The sequence below is a fragment of the Giraffa tippelskirchi genome, chromosome 4 (assembly GCF_054371585.1).
Source record: "Giraffa tippelskirchi isolate mGirTip1 chromosome 4, T2T-mGirTip1v1.2.pri, whole genome shotgun sequence".
Taxonomy (NCBI): Eukaryota; Metazoa; Chordata; class Mammalia; order Artiodactyla; family Giraffidae; genus Giraffa; species Giraffa tippelskirchi.
Window position 1 is genome coordinate 206,175,283 of NC_137278.1, and position 13,251 is coordinate 206,188,533.

A 13,251-nucleotide genomic window follows, 5' to 3' on the forward strand; every position below is an offset into this window, starting at 1 on the left:
GGTCCGCGGGGAGCCCGAGCCAGAACGTAGGTGTCTATCGCCCGGGGCGAGATTTAGCTGGATTGACGGCCTCCGTGAGACCTTGGGACGCGAACGATGGGTGAGGCTCCGCAGTCCCGGACTCCTTAGACCGGAGTGGGATGGGCGAGGCCAACCACCTGCTTGGGACCGCGGAAGCGGGGTGGGCATGCCGCCCTCTCGGCGGTAGCGCGTCCTCCGTCTGCAGCCTGCGGAGCAGGCCCAGCCCCACTGGCGCGAGGGTGGGGCCCCGAGAACGGGTCGCACGTGGTCTCAGGATTCCAGGAGCTCTAAGTTAGAGAAGCAAGCTCGCGGGGGCGCTGGGGGCACGCGGGTCTCAGGCCTGGCCAGGAGTGCCTGCGGGTGAAAAGGTCAGCCCTGGCGATGGAGGAGGCAGCTGGACCTGAACGGGCCGGTGCCCCGGGGGTCAGGGTAAGGGGCCTAGGGTCGTGCCGCCCGCGCTGAATCCGCGCTCCACCTGATTGCCCCTGTGTGACCTAGGGCGTGGGCTGCACCTCCCTGTGCCTCAGCTTATGGGTTTGGGAAGGGAGGGCAAGAGTGCTCCAATTTACTGTGAAGATGTGGGGAGATGGGCCACCCCATTGGGCCCTCCGCGAAGGCTTAGAAAACCTTGGCCATTGCTTATTACTCTGTTTACTTCAGTTTTACAGGAAAGGAAACTGGGTCAAGAGGTTTTAGTAACTTGCTCCAGGTCACACAGCCATAAGTTACAGAGCCCAGGCCTAGCTAACCCCCACCCCCAACTTATTCTAGAAAATTCTACTGTGAAGCCCTCCCAAGGTTTTTCCTCACCCACTGGACCCAGCTTACCTCTCCCTTCTCCGGGTAGCCCCACACGCACATCCGGCTCTATATTTCAGGTCTCTTCTCAGAGCTGAAGCTCGCTGTTCCCTGGGGCCACATTGCGGCCAAAGCCTGGGGCTCCCATCAAGCCGCCCCCATCCTCTGCCTTCACGGCTGGCTGGACAATGCCAACTCCTTTGACAGACTCATCCCTCTTCTCCCGAAAGGTGGGTCTGGGGGCTGAAGGGAAGCCATGGGATGAGGCAGCAAGGCTGCAGGAGAATCAGGAGTGGGGGAGATGGCTGACCTGGACTCCCCCCGACCCTCTCCCTCTGTCTCAGACTTTTATTATGTTGCCGTGGACTTCGGGGGTCATGGGCTCTCATCCCACTACAGCTCAGGTTTCCCGTATTACCATCAAAACTTTGTGAGTGAGGTCCGGAGAGTTGCGGCAGGTGAGCAAGAGACAGAGCCTCTGTGTTTGTCTGTAGGGGTCGGGGGTGGGGTGAGGGTAGGGAATTGGGGAGGTGCTCTGCGAGTGGGGTGTGATGGCCAGGAAGCAACGCTGGTCTGAGAGTGCTTTGGGGTCTGGCCCCAATTCTGCCAGCAACTCATGGGTGACTTTGTGCAAGCTGGAGAAAGCTCGCTTCTTCCCATGAGTTCCAACCCCTCAGTGGCACTGGGGGCCTTTCCAGGGTGTTTCCTGAGTGGAGCATCCCAGGGCACAGGGACTGCGGGGCCGAGGGCAGGTGGGGGAGGCTGGGCCCACCCCGACCTGGCTCCATGTGTTTTCAGCCCTGAAATGGAACCGGTTTTCCCTCCTGGGCCACAGTTTTGGTGAGTACGCTTTGCCAGGATGTGACTGGTCTCAAGCTGTGGGGCTGAGAGGGAGAGGACTAGTACACAGGTACCTTTCCCCTGCATCCCTGGGAACTGCAAGGAGACATAAAGGAGTTCGTTAGACACTGACCTGTGGGCACCATGCCCAGGGGCCTCAGGCAGCTCCCTAAGGGACAGGTGGCCCCATGGATGGCCGTTGTCTCCTGATTTGAGAAGGGAAACAGAGTCAGGTCTGATGCAGGGGCCACGTGGCCCCAGAGAGGGAGCCTCAAGTTTGATGGTGAATGCAGAGCCCCGCCTGCTGGTGGGAGACAGGAGCTGGGGGGCCTGGCTGGGGGTAGGTCCGCTTCTGGGAAGGAGTCTTGGTAGGAGAGCTGGGGAATATCCGCCAACTACTCTTTTGTCCCCCAGGTGGCACTGTGGGTGGAATGGTGAGTAGATGGCTTTGCAGTGACCACCTCTGGCCCCTCCTCCCGGTGGGATGGGGAGAGTAGGAAGAGGAAGGGGTAGTGAGTTCCAGGCAGTGCGTTAGTGGCTTGTGCCAGCTTCCTTTGGAAGGACCCATGATAGTCACTATTGTGAGGACATTCCTGATGGAGTTAAGTGTTTCCACTGCTCATCCCCTCTGTCACAGAGAACCCTGGAGAATCCAGCCGTCACCAGGGTCGATGCTGGGTGTGGACTGTTGGGGGAGGGGAGAGAAAGGTGCCCTGAAAGGATAGGAGATTCCTGGTGACCTAGTGGTCAGTACCCTGTCCCCACTTGAACGCCAGTGTCCCCAGGGGACAGTCTGAGTCCTTTTCCTCCTTCCTCTCCTCTTCATGCTTCCTTTCTTCTGGGTCTCATCATAGTTTTCCTGTATCTTCCCTGAGATGGTGGATAAACTCGTCTTGCTGGACACCTCACCATTTGCCCTGGACACGGATGTAAGGATGGGGCTTGCGCGTATGGTGTCGCTGGGGTACCTGGGTCCCAGATAGTGTCCTCAGCCCTACCCTCCTTGGTAGATACTAGGGAGGCAGGAGGAGGTGGCAGACGGTGGACAAGAGGGCTCAGGGTTCCCCCTTCCCGGCCCCTGAGGGCAGGTTGTGCTACCTATTCCCTCGGACTGGGCAGGGAACAGAGTCATGGGCCTGTGTCATCCTCGGAGGCCCTGCTTGTGGCCTGGAGTCTGCAGAAGGCCAGGTTGAGCACAAGGGCAGGGGTGGGAGCGGGGAGGAGCAGTGGGCTGAGGAAGCCCTTAGGGGCACCATTGGGCGGGCCCATCTGCACTCAAGTGCCCTCGAGGTGTGCACGCACTGTACAACTGCACACAGGAGGCCTGAGTGTGGACTGGTGGGCAAAGCGTTGACCCTTCCCGCCAGCACCACCAGTGACGATGAGCAGGGCTGTCTCTGTATCTGAGTCCTGGCTCTGCCATTTTCTCTGCTGTGTGACTGCAGGCAAGTCACTTTGCCTCTCTGGGCTTCAGTTTCCTCACCTGTAAAATGAGGAGGTTGGACTAGGGCAGGGGTCTACAGCCTCTGGGACCTAATGCCAGATGATCTGAGGTGGAGCTGCTGTAATAATACTAGACATAAAGTGCACAGTAAGTGTAAACTGCTCAACTCATTCCGACACCGTCTCCCTCCCCCGCCCTGGTCTGAGGAAAAATTGTCTTCCACGAAACTGGTCCCTGGTACCAGGAAGATTGGGGTCCCCTGGACTAGATGTGGAGGCACCCTCCAGCTCTGACAGGAGTCTTTCTGTTCCCAAGGGCTTAGCCTCACACAGCTCCTTCATCAGTTTCAGTTTTCTTGTCCATAAGATGCCCACAGATTCCATAGGGCAAGAACCACAGCTGACTCTTTACCACCACACACCCAGTCCCGGCACACAGTAAGTGCTCAGTAAGTGTGCATTGCGTGAGGGGAGAGCTCGTGGGTTACAGTGAGGATCTCCGAGACCGTGGTAACCACCACTCTGGCGTCTATTGGGTTCACCCACTGAGCTGACAAACACCGTGCCCGGGGCGGCTTCCTCGGGGCTTTCTGGTGACTCTTTGCTCCTCCCTGTCTCCTGCCTCCTCCCTGGGTGGATGGGGGTGTCACTTCCCATTGCTGCTCCAGGCAGTGGACCTGGGAGGAGGCCAGGCCGTGCTGAGAGTGAGCTGGGCTGGAGATGGGTGCCCTGGAGGCTCCCCGCCGGGCTGTATCCCCTCCGGGCTGTATCCCCTCCGCCAGTTCCTCTCCACCATGTAGCGTGAGAGTGTCAGAACAGATGAAAATGCCATTCGGTTGGACCCTAATAGTGCACCTTTGCAAAGCACTTGGCAGTTGACAGAACTCTCCCTTCCCCTCCATCTTCAGCCCGACCCCTCCAGCTCTCCTGGGCTGCAGGCTGGGCTGGGCAGCTGTGACCGAGGCAGACAGCTTGCTCCAGGTCACAGGGCTGACGGGCAGGGGCTGATCTGGTGCCCTGCCTCTCTCGGGTTCAGAGTATTCTCTGGCTAAGAGGGTGTGCCGCTGAGTGGAGGGTGGGGCTGGGGGAGGAGCTGGGTCCCCAGCCGCCCAGCAGAACCCACGGGCCCTTAGGAGATGGACAACTTGCTCACCTACAAGCGGAGGGCCATAGAGCACGTGCTGCAGGTGGAGGCCTCCAGGAAGCCCACGCAGGTGGTCAGCCCGGAAGAGATGCTGCAGGGGTGAGTGGCGGGTGGGACCGGTGGGGGTCGGAGACCTGGGGAAGCTATGGACCACCGAATGGGGGAGGTCTCGGGGCCTGGAGGAAGCTCCGTCTCCTAGTCCCAAATCTGCAGCACGCTTGTTTCTCTGTGTGCTCACCTGCTGCTCCTTAGCCACCCCGGCTGGGACTTTGTCTGCCCTCATTCACTCCACCCTGTAGCCGTGCCCTTCGCCCCACCCCTCCACAGGCTCTCTGCCATGCCCGATACCCACACACACACACACACACACACACTCACACAACACTGACGCGAACATCCCCATTGGTACAGGCGCATGTCCTTGGCGGATGGCCTTTCCCCACCTTCCTCTCCTTTCGCCTGGCCCCCCACCCCCGCCCCAGGCGTCCAGTGTCCCCTCTTCCCCAGGTTCCTGAAAAACAACAGCCACGTGGGCGAGGCATGCGGGAAGCATCTCCTGCAGAGAGGAACCACACAGGTGGCCACAGGTAAGGGACTCGCTGTCCAAGGCCGTTGCTTATGGGCACTGTCCTTTCTGAGGAATGACAGTGGCTAAGCTTTACCGCTGCTTGCTCTGTACCAGGCGTGATCCTGAGTGCTTTGCAAAAGTACCTCCTTTAATGCTCCTACTGATTTATGCATGCTAAGTTGCTTCAGTCGTGTCTGACTCTTTGTGACCCCGTGGACTGTAGCCCGCCAGGCTCCTCTGTCTATGGGGTTCTCCAGGCAAGAATACTGGAGTGGGTTGCCATGCCCACTGCGCTATACTCGTCCCATTTAAAGCAGGAGAAACAGAGACTCGGAAGGGCCAAGCAGCTTGTGCTAGGTCAGATGGCTGCTGCACATCCCAGAAAGCCACATCCTATGGAGAATTTGGTCAGGGGTCTGGGGGCTCATTGTAGAGGCACAACGCAGCCCTGCTCTGCTGACCCTGGGTTCTGGGTGCCCACTGTCCGAGGCGAGGCTTTGAGGACCCCCACGGGGCAGGCGACTTTGAAGATGTTTTTCAGAATGGAGAAGTCGAGTTGGTGGCACCTTGGTTTGGGGGCAGCATCAAGCCTGTGTTATTTCCCAATATATTCAATCAGGAAATCTTCACCCAGAGTCTGCCCTGTGCCCAGCCCCGAGGGTGGTGAGCCGAGCTGACACCTGGCTGGCACAACCCCGGGGGGGGCCATCCACAAGTGCCCTCGCTGGCAATGACTCCCTGAGGAGCTCATGATAGTGGGTAGGCTCCTCACGCTGTCAGACTCCTAGACCTTCTCAGGTGACTTCAGTTTATGAAGAACCAAATAGGCCGGAGTCCAAAGTCCAAGTGCCCTCAGGGTGGGGGGGGGCAGGGGGAGCTGAAGGAGTTGTGAAATTACCCCACCTGCCCGGGGTGGGGCCTTGGGAAGTGATGGGGACCTTGAATGAATGGAGACGGCAGTGCAGCCCCCAGTGGTCATCACATGGGGACTCTGGTGGCCAGAATTTCTAGTTGCTCAAGGGAAGCCAAAGGTCTGCTGCGCTGTAATTTTTTTTTTTCTTTTTTTTTTGGGCCACGTGGTGCGGCATATGGGATCTTAGCTTGCCGACCAGGAATAGAACCTGTGCCCTCTGGAGGGGAAGCACAGTGCCTTAACCACCGGGCCACCAGGGAAGTGCCTGCAGTGCTGTAGTTTTTCCCAGAAGTTGCCAACCCATCATTAGGTCAAGGGGAATATACCTGAGGGGGTTTGCGACCTGGTCTTGTCTTAGTCACCATCTCTGCCCCTCCCTGCAAATCCATCATGGAGAGGGAGGTGGAGGGTAGAGGCCTATGGGCTCCGGCTCCCCTGATGGCAGACTGGAGGGGCCTCGAGGCAGAAGTGGGCTAATCTGGAATAAGACAGGGCGCCTGAAGAGGCTGGGGAAGCCGATTAGGGCAGCCCTGGGTCACGTGAGATGGTGAGCAGACACTGAGCCAGGTGTCAAGGGGGTGGGAGCAGAGGAGAGAGGGGTCCTGGGCACTGGGCAGGCTGCTGGATGGCTGTGTCGGGACAAGCCCCTCCGCGGTAGTGTGGCCCTCGGAGGCCCAGGGTTAACCTAAAAGCAGACCAAGCAGCCTCCCAGACCCAGCCAGACAGGGTGACCCCGGAAAGCTGGTGTTCCAGGCTCCTCCTGAGTCCCGAACCCCTGACACCCCCCCACTGCATTCTGGAGCAGGTCACACCCCCATCATCCAGCCCAACCCCCAGGATGTGTGGTTCTTTCCTAGGGCTGCTGATACAAAGCCCCACAGGCAGGGCAGCCTACACAGCAGTCATTTACTCCCTCACAGTTTGAGGCCAGAAGTCAAGATCAGAGTGTTGGCAGGGCTGTGACAGGCCATCTGAGCCTCTCTCCTGGCATCTGGTGGCCTCAGGCGTTCCTTGGCCGTGTGTGGCCCCGTCTCTCTCCCCAAGTCTTCCCAGAGCCTGAGATGAGAGCGCTCTGTAAAAAAAAACAACAACAAAAAAAAACACAGCCCATAAGGGAGGCCAGAGTTGGGGCTGAGCTTGTCCTTTGCTCTCTTCAATAGAAGGATCTGGGTTGACCTCGTGGAGAAGGTGACCTCTGAACCCAGCGATGCAGGGAAACCTCCAGGAAAGGCTTAGGGCAAGAGCTTGATCAGTTCAGTTCAGTTCAGTTCAGTCGCTCAGTCGTGTCCGACTCTCTGCGACCCCATGAATTGCAGCACGCCAGGCCTCTCTGTCCATCACCAACTCCCAGAGTCTACCCAAACCCATGTTCATCGCGTCGGTGATGCCATCCAACCATCTCATCCTCTGTCGTCCCCTTCTCCTCCCGCCCCCAATCCTACCCAGCATTAGGGTCTTTTCCAATGAGTCAACCCTTCGCATGAGGTGGCCAAAGTATTGGAGTTTCAGCTTCAACATCAGTCCTTCCAATGAACACCCAGGATTGATCTCTTTTAGGATGGATTGATTGGATCTCCTTGCAGTCCAAGGGACTCTCAAGAGTCTTCTCCAACACCACAGTTCAAAAGCATCAATTCTGCGGCGCTCAGCTTTCTTCACCGTCCAACTCTCACATCCATACATCACCACTGGAAAAACCATAGCCTTGACTAGACGGACTTTTGTTGGCAAAGTAATGTCTCTGCTTTTAAACATGCTATCTAGGTTGGCCATAACCTTCCTTCCAAGGAGTAAGCGTCTTTTAATTTCATGGCTGCAGTCACCATCAGCAGTGATTCTGGAGCCCAAAAAAGTAAAGTCTGACACTGTTTCCACTGTTTCCCCATCTACTTCCCATGGAGTGATGGGACCAGATGCCATGATCTTAGTTTTCTGAACGTTGAGCTTTAAGCCAACTTTTTCACTCTCCTCCTTCACCTTCATCAAGAGGCTCTTTAGTTCCTCTTCACTTTCTGCCATAAGGGTGGTGTCATCCGCATATCTGAGGTTATTGATATTTCTCCCGGCAATCTTGATTCCAGCTTTCGTTTCCTCCAGCCCAGCGTTTCTCATGATGTACTCTGCATATAAGTTAAATAAGCAGGGTGACAATATACAGCCTTGACGGACTCCTTTTCCTATTTGGAACCATATAGAGCTTGATCAGGCTTTGGGAAAAGCAGGAGGCAGCGAGCAGGGCGAGGAGGGAGGTCAGCTCCGATTTTATCTGCCTCTTATCTGCATTCCTGTCACAGCCCTGGCCCAGGGCGTCTAGAAACAAGCTCAGGTGTTGGCATGAAGTTGGGAGAGTCCTGCTTCGGGTGGTTTTCGGTACCATGGACAGCCCTGTGTCAGCACCCAGCTGCCGCAGCTCTGACTCAGTCACCAGCTGGGCTGCCCTGGGGCTGCAAGCGTGGTTTGTTTTGACTTGTGCACTTGAAACACAAAAATTTGACATGAGGGGGAATTTTGAATAGGTCCCTCGTATTTGGAACAGAAAGATTGTGTGTGAAAATGGAGAGTTCCAATTTCTTTTTGTTCATTGGTTTGGCTGTGCTGGGTCTTAGTTGCGGCATGCAGGATGTTTAGTTGTGGCCTGCAAACTCTTAGTTGTGGAGTGTGGGATCTAGTTCCCCAACCGAGTACCAAACCCAAGCCCCCCGGCATTGGGAGCACAGAGTCTTAGCCAGTGGACCATCAGGGAGGTTTTCTTTTGAAAAACAGAAAGACCTGGCAACACCTTCCCCATGGCAACAGCAGCTGGACGGAGACCCCACTACGTGCCACTGGGGCTGCAAGCGTGGTTTGTTTTGACTTGTGCACTTGAAACACCCACTCTGCCCAGCTCCTGTGGGTGTTCGAGTCCGTGACTTTGGCAGGTCCCAGCAGAGAAAGGGAGTGGTGCGCCACCTTCCCAACACCTCCTGCAAGCTCTCCAAACGCAGAGATTTCTATGGGGCTTTACCCCAGAGGCATGATTGATTGTTAATTCAGCCTCTGCTGCTGCTGCTGCTGCTAAGTCGCTTCAGTTGTTTCCCGCTCTGTGCAACCCCATAGACGGCAGTCCACCAGGCTCCTCTGTCCCTGGGATTTTCCAGGCAAGAATACTGGAGTGGGTTGCCATTTCCTTCTCCCAATTCAGCCTCTAGTCCCTCTCTTTTTCCCAAAGGACCAGTGTGGGGCTGAAAATTCCAAGCTCCTAATCATGACTTGATCTTCCTGGTGACCAGCCCCCATCCTAAAGCCTTCCAAGAACCACCCAGGATCACCCCGTTTGAACAAAAGAGACCCCTATTGCCCAGGAAATTTCAAGGGATTTAGGAGTTCTGTATCAGAGACCAAGTGTTAGGACAAAAGATGCCCCTAGCATTTCTACCGCTTTAGGAAGGGACAGTTTTTAGGAACTCTGGCCAGGAGCCAAAGAGCAGGACTAAAAAATATGTTGTATTATATCACCATGGCACAGTCTCGAACTATTGGTTGTTACAGGAAAGGGGGGAGTCTAGGGTTCTCATAACATCTCCTGCCTTCAAAACTATTTTCTTATAAAATGTATATTTCATGCAACTTTCCAGGGATTTCTAAACCCTTGGAGGGGGCGTCCCTCACAAGTCAGGGTGTGGGCGAGCCTGAGGGGTCCCAGCCGCCAGGCCGAGCTCAACCCCAACCCTCCCTGGTTCCTTCCCAGTAAAACAGATGCTGGCGCCTGCCTCTGTGTGGTTGTTGAGGGAATTAAATGAGGTGAATTGGCACAAAGCCCTGCTCATGGCTGCTGGCATGCGGTGACGGTGGGGTTGGAATCTTAACTGAGAGAACACCACACACCAGTCTCTTTCACGACCAGGAGCGCCAGGGCCACTTGCTCTTTGACCTGGGACCTGGACTCCTTATTTAAGTGACATCTGCTGTGGCCCACCGGTCTGAGAAACACCGTTCCTGCCCTCACAAAGGTCACTTGAGAGGCAGGCAGAAAAACAGACAGGTTCGGGAGTGCCCAGGCGGGGCAGGTGTCAGCTGGAGGCGAGGCTTGGAAGAGATGGATGAAGACCTCAGGGAGGGGCAGGGCCTCAGGGCAGAGAAAACAGCACTGTGGGGTCCCCAGTACCTTGGGGGTCACCCCACCCCCAAGATAACCACCCCCCCCTTTTAAGTCTTTTCACATCCTCTGAGCAGCAGAAGCTCAGGCTTGGAGGAGGGAGGCAGGCAGTGAGCCTGGAGGCCAGGGGACCCAGGGGTCAGCTCCAGTCCTGCACACGCAGCAGAGCTGGTCATCTGTGCAGGGAGGTCGTGGCCGGAGCTGAAGGTGGCCCAGAGGCCTCGGCCGTGGTTACATCAGACGGAGGTGATCTAGTAGCGCAGTGACCAGGGAGTCTTCCAATTACACGCTCCTTCTAAGTATTTTGAGTCACGAATGCCTAAGAACCCCTACCAACAATTAGCTATGGGACTGCCTTGGTGGGCCAGTGGTGAAGAATCCACCTGCCAATCAGGGGACACGGGTTCTGTCGCTGATCCTGGTAGACTCCACTTGGCGAGGGGCCGCTGAGCCTGTGAGCCCGCGCCCCACAACAAGAGAAGCCACGGCGGTGAGAAGCCCGCACCGCAGTGAAGAGTGGCCCCCGCAACTAGAGAAAGTCAAGTGCACGACGAAGACCCAGCGCAGGCAAAAACACATTTAAAAAATCAGCTGTGAACAAAAAAAGAGACCAAATCCCCTTGTCCTCGTGGAAGCTGTGACCTAGCAGAGGAAAGCAGCACAGAGGGTAGATGACAGAATGCATTAGAAATTACTGGGAAGAAGGGAGAGAAAGAATTCATCTGCAGTCATCTGTGCAGGGAGGTCGGGTGTGAAGAAAGGTCCCCGAGGCCTGGCTGGGAGCGTGGTGTTTGTGCACAGGCGTGTGCAAAGGAGGGAGCAGCCTTGCTTCTCTCAGGCAGCACGTCTGTGAGGTGACCTATGTCACTGCATTCTCTCCCCTACTCAGGCCCTGCACTACTCAGGTCAGGCTGCCTCCAGGCTCTGAGATTCTGTACCCTCCCTGACACCCTGCAGCCCTTTCTTTTTTTTTAAGTATGAAAGAACACATGAAAAACTGTTGGTTCTATTGGTATTAGAGGGTAGTTTTAATATAAGCTAAACACAAATGATTGTTAGGTATTCAGTCACTTATCTTGCCAAACAATATGCCAAAGTCAACCTTGAAACATTTATACAAATGAAAATGTTTTCATTTTTAGAGAGTCCTCAATTAACTCTAAGGCCTCCGTATACAAATGCGAAAACTTGAACTTATCAATGACCTATCAAAATGTTGCATGACTAATAACTGAGCAGTAAAAAAAAAAAAAAGAAAAAAATTCTGATTTTAAAATTAAACAGCTCCAGGTGAAAGCATGTAATTTCCTGCATCTATTATCTTTGTATTCTGCACAGAGTTCCAAGGCAAAGATTGCTTCAAAACTTTATGCCTTACCAGAGAGGATGACCCGTGTGGCTGGCTTATCAGGGCCTCTTAGCCTTCTTTCCTGAGAGCTCCTTCACTTCTTTGGGGGGAGGCATAGGAATTGGTTTCCATGAAATTGGGTTATAAAAGGCTGGTTCTGGATAAGAATTCCCACTGTAAAAACCTGTTCATTCTTTTTCTGATCCCATTCCTTGTGCTTTTCTTCAGCAATTATCTTTCTCTTTTCACGTTCTTCCACTTCTTTTTTTTTTTTTTTTCAGCTGTTGATTTAATGCCTACCGGTCTTGGAGAGTCTCCTAGGCAGGCATGAGGTGGCTGCGCGACTCACCCTGGGGACATGGACACTTGTGACAGAATAGTTGGGAGTGTTCGGCTACATGAGCTGATGGCGGCTGCCATCTTGACTCCCGCAGCCCTTTCTTGAGGGGACATTGCCCAGGCAGGAATTGCTGGGTCGTATGTCGCTGTTCTATGCTGCGCTTAGTTGCTCAGTTGTGTCAGACTCTTTGCAACCCTATGGGCTGTAGCCCACCAGGCTCCTCTGTCCATGAGAGTCTCCAGGCAAGAATACTGGAATGGATTGCCATTTCCTTCTCCAGGGATCTTCCCCACCCAGGGATCGAACCTGGGCCTTCCGCATTGCAGACAGATTCTTTACCGTCTGAGCCACACAGGGCATAGGTGGCCCCCATAGGGGCCGCAGCAGAGAACCCAGATGGAGCTGGGACCACCCAGGCCTCCCCCTGACACACAACCTTTCTTTTTTGGCTCAGTTTCTCTCCAACAAGTGATGATGTTCTTCTTAGCTCTTTGGTACTTCCTGGTACCTAAGATCCCAGTGAACATTTCAGGATTCCCAGAGATGAGACTGTGATGCCAGGCGGGTAGTTGTTCCCACCACCACGGTCACTCTGTGCTCCCTCCAGGATGGCCCAGAGGCATCCACATGGGCCACTCCAGTCCATGGCAGGGTGGCTATGGGCAAGCTCTACTCTGAGGGAGCCTGAGAGGGTGCTCAGGGTGTTCCCTGCGGGCCCAGACGGAAGAGGAGATGAGCCCTGGCTGGAAGGACCCAGGGTCCCTGGGAAGCCGAGCTGTGTCTCCACCCCCCTCCACTTGGAACAGGCGGTGCTGACTCCTCGTCTCTCTGCTTCCTTCCAGGTGTGTGGCTGAACAGAGATCGGAGGATCGCTTGGGTGAGTGCTGCTGTCTTCCCGACCCTTCACAGTGCCTGTCAACCTCTATCCTCTGTTATGGTAGTAAGAGATAGATATATAGATAGCGTGATAAAGAACCGTTTGCAAACCATGCGTAAGGGTACTACTCAGTGGCATTAAATGCATTCATGATGTTGTGCAGTTGTCACCACCCAAAAATTGTTCATCATCCCCAATAAAGCCTCCATACCCGCTAAACACCAACTCCCCTCCCCAGCCCCTGGCAGCCACCAGCCTGTTCCCTGCCCCTCTCAGTTGACTCCTCTAGGCGCCTCATATAAGTGGGATCACACAGTGTGTGACTTTTTGAGTCTGGCTTCTTTCACTTAAACAGATGTTTTTAAGGTTCCCTCGTGTTATAGCATGTGTCGGAATTTCATCCCTTTTGTGTCTGAGTAACATGGACGTGGGCCTCCCTGGTGGCTTAGCAGTAAAGAATCCCCCTGCCAATGCAGGAGACACATATTCGATCCCTGGGTCGGGAAGATCCCCTGGAGAAGGGAAGGGCATTTTTGCTTGGGAAATGCCAGTGGACAGAGGAGCTTGGTGGGCTACAGTCCATGGGATCTTTACCTGGGAAAGATTTTTTTTTGCCTGGAAAATCCTGTGGGCAGGGGAGCTTGGTGGGCTATAGTCCATGGGATCAAAAAAACTCGCCACAACTTAGCAGCTAAACAACAACAAAAAATATGGATATACCATTCATCCATGAAGGCAAGGCCTGCTGTCAGCTATGTCGTGGGCAGACTTGCAGTTCCATCTCTTTTCTTATGAGTGTCTGTGTAGAAAGACACTCTACACAG

General features: G+C 54.9%; 1 protein-coding gene across 1 annotated transcript in view; it reads left to right on the top strand.

The window, feature by feature from the left end:
- The window catches only part of SERHL2 (serine hydrolase like 2), a 21,553-nt gene continuing 8,302 nt past the window's right edge, over positions 1-13,251 (top strand). The window contains exons 1-9 of the mRNA XM_081587803.1: positions 1-100; positions 900-1,049; positions 1,164-1,277; positions 1,618-1,659; positions 2,074-2,093; positions 2,514-2,588; positions 4,236-4,345; positions 4,754-4,833; positions 12,393-12,427. Of these exons, the coding sequence (XP_081443929.1) occupies positions 97-100; positions 900-1,049; positions 1,164-1,277; positions 1,618-1,659; positions 2,074-2,093; positions 2,514-2,588; positions 4,236-4,345; positions 4,754-4,833; positions 12,393-12,427 (630 nt within the window). The 5' untranslated portion in view covers positions 1-96. The remainder of the gene's footprint in view (positions 101-899; positions 1,050-1,163; positions 1,278-1,617; positions 1,660-2,073; positions 2,094-2,513; positions 2,589-4,235; positions 4,346-4,753; positions 4,834-12,392; positions 12,428-13,251) is intronic.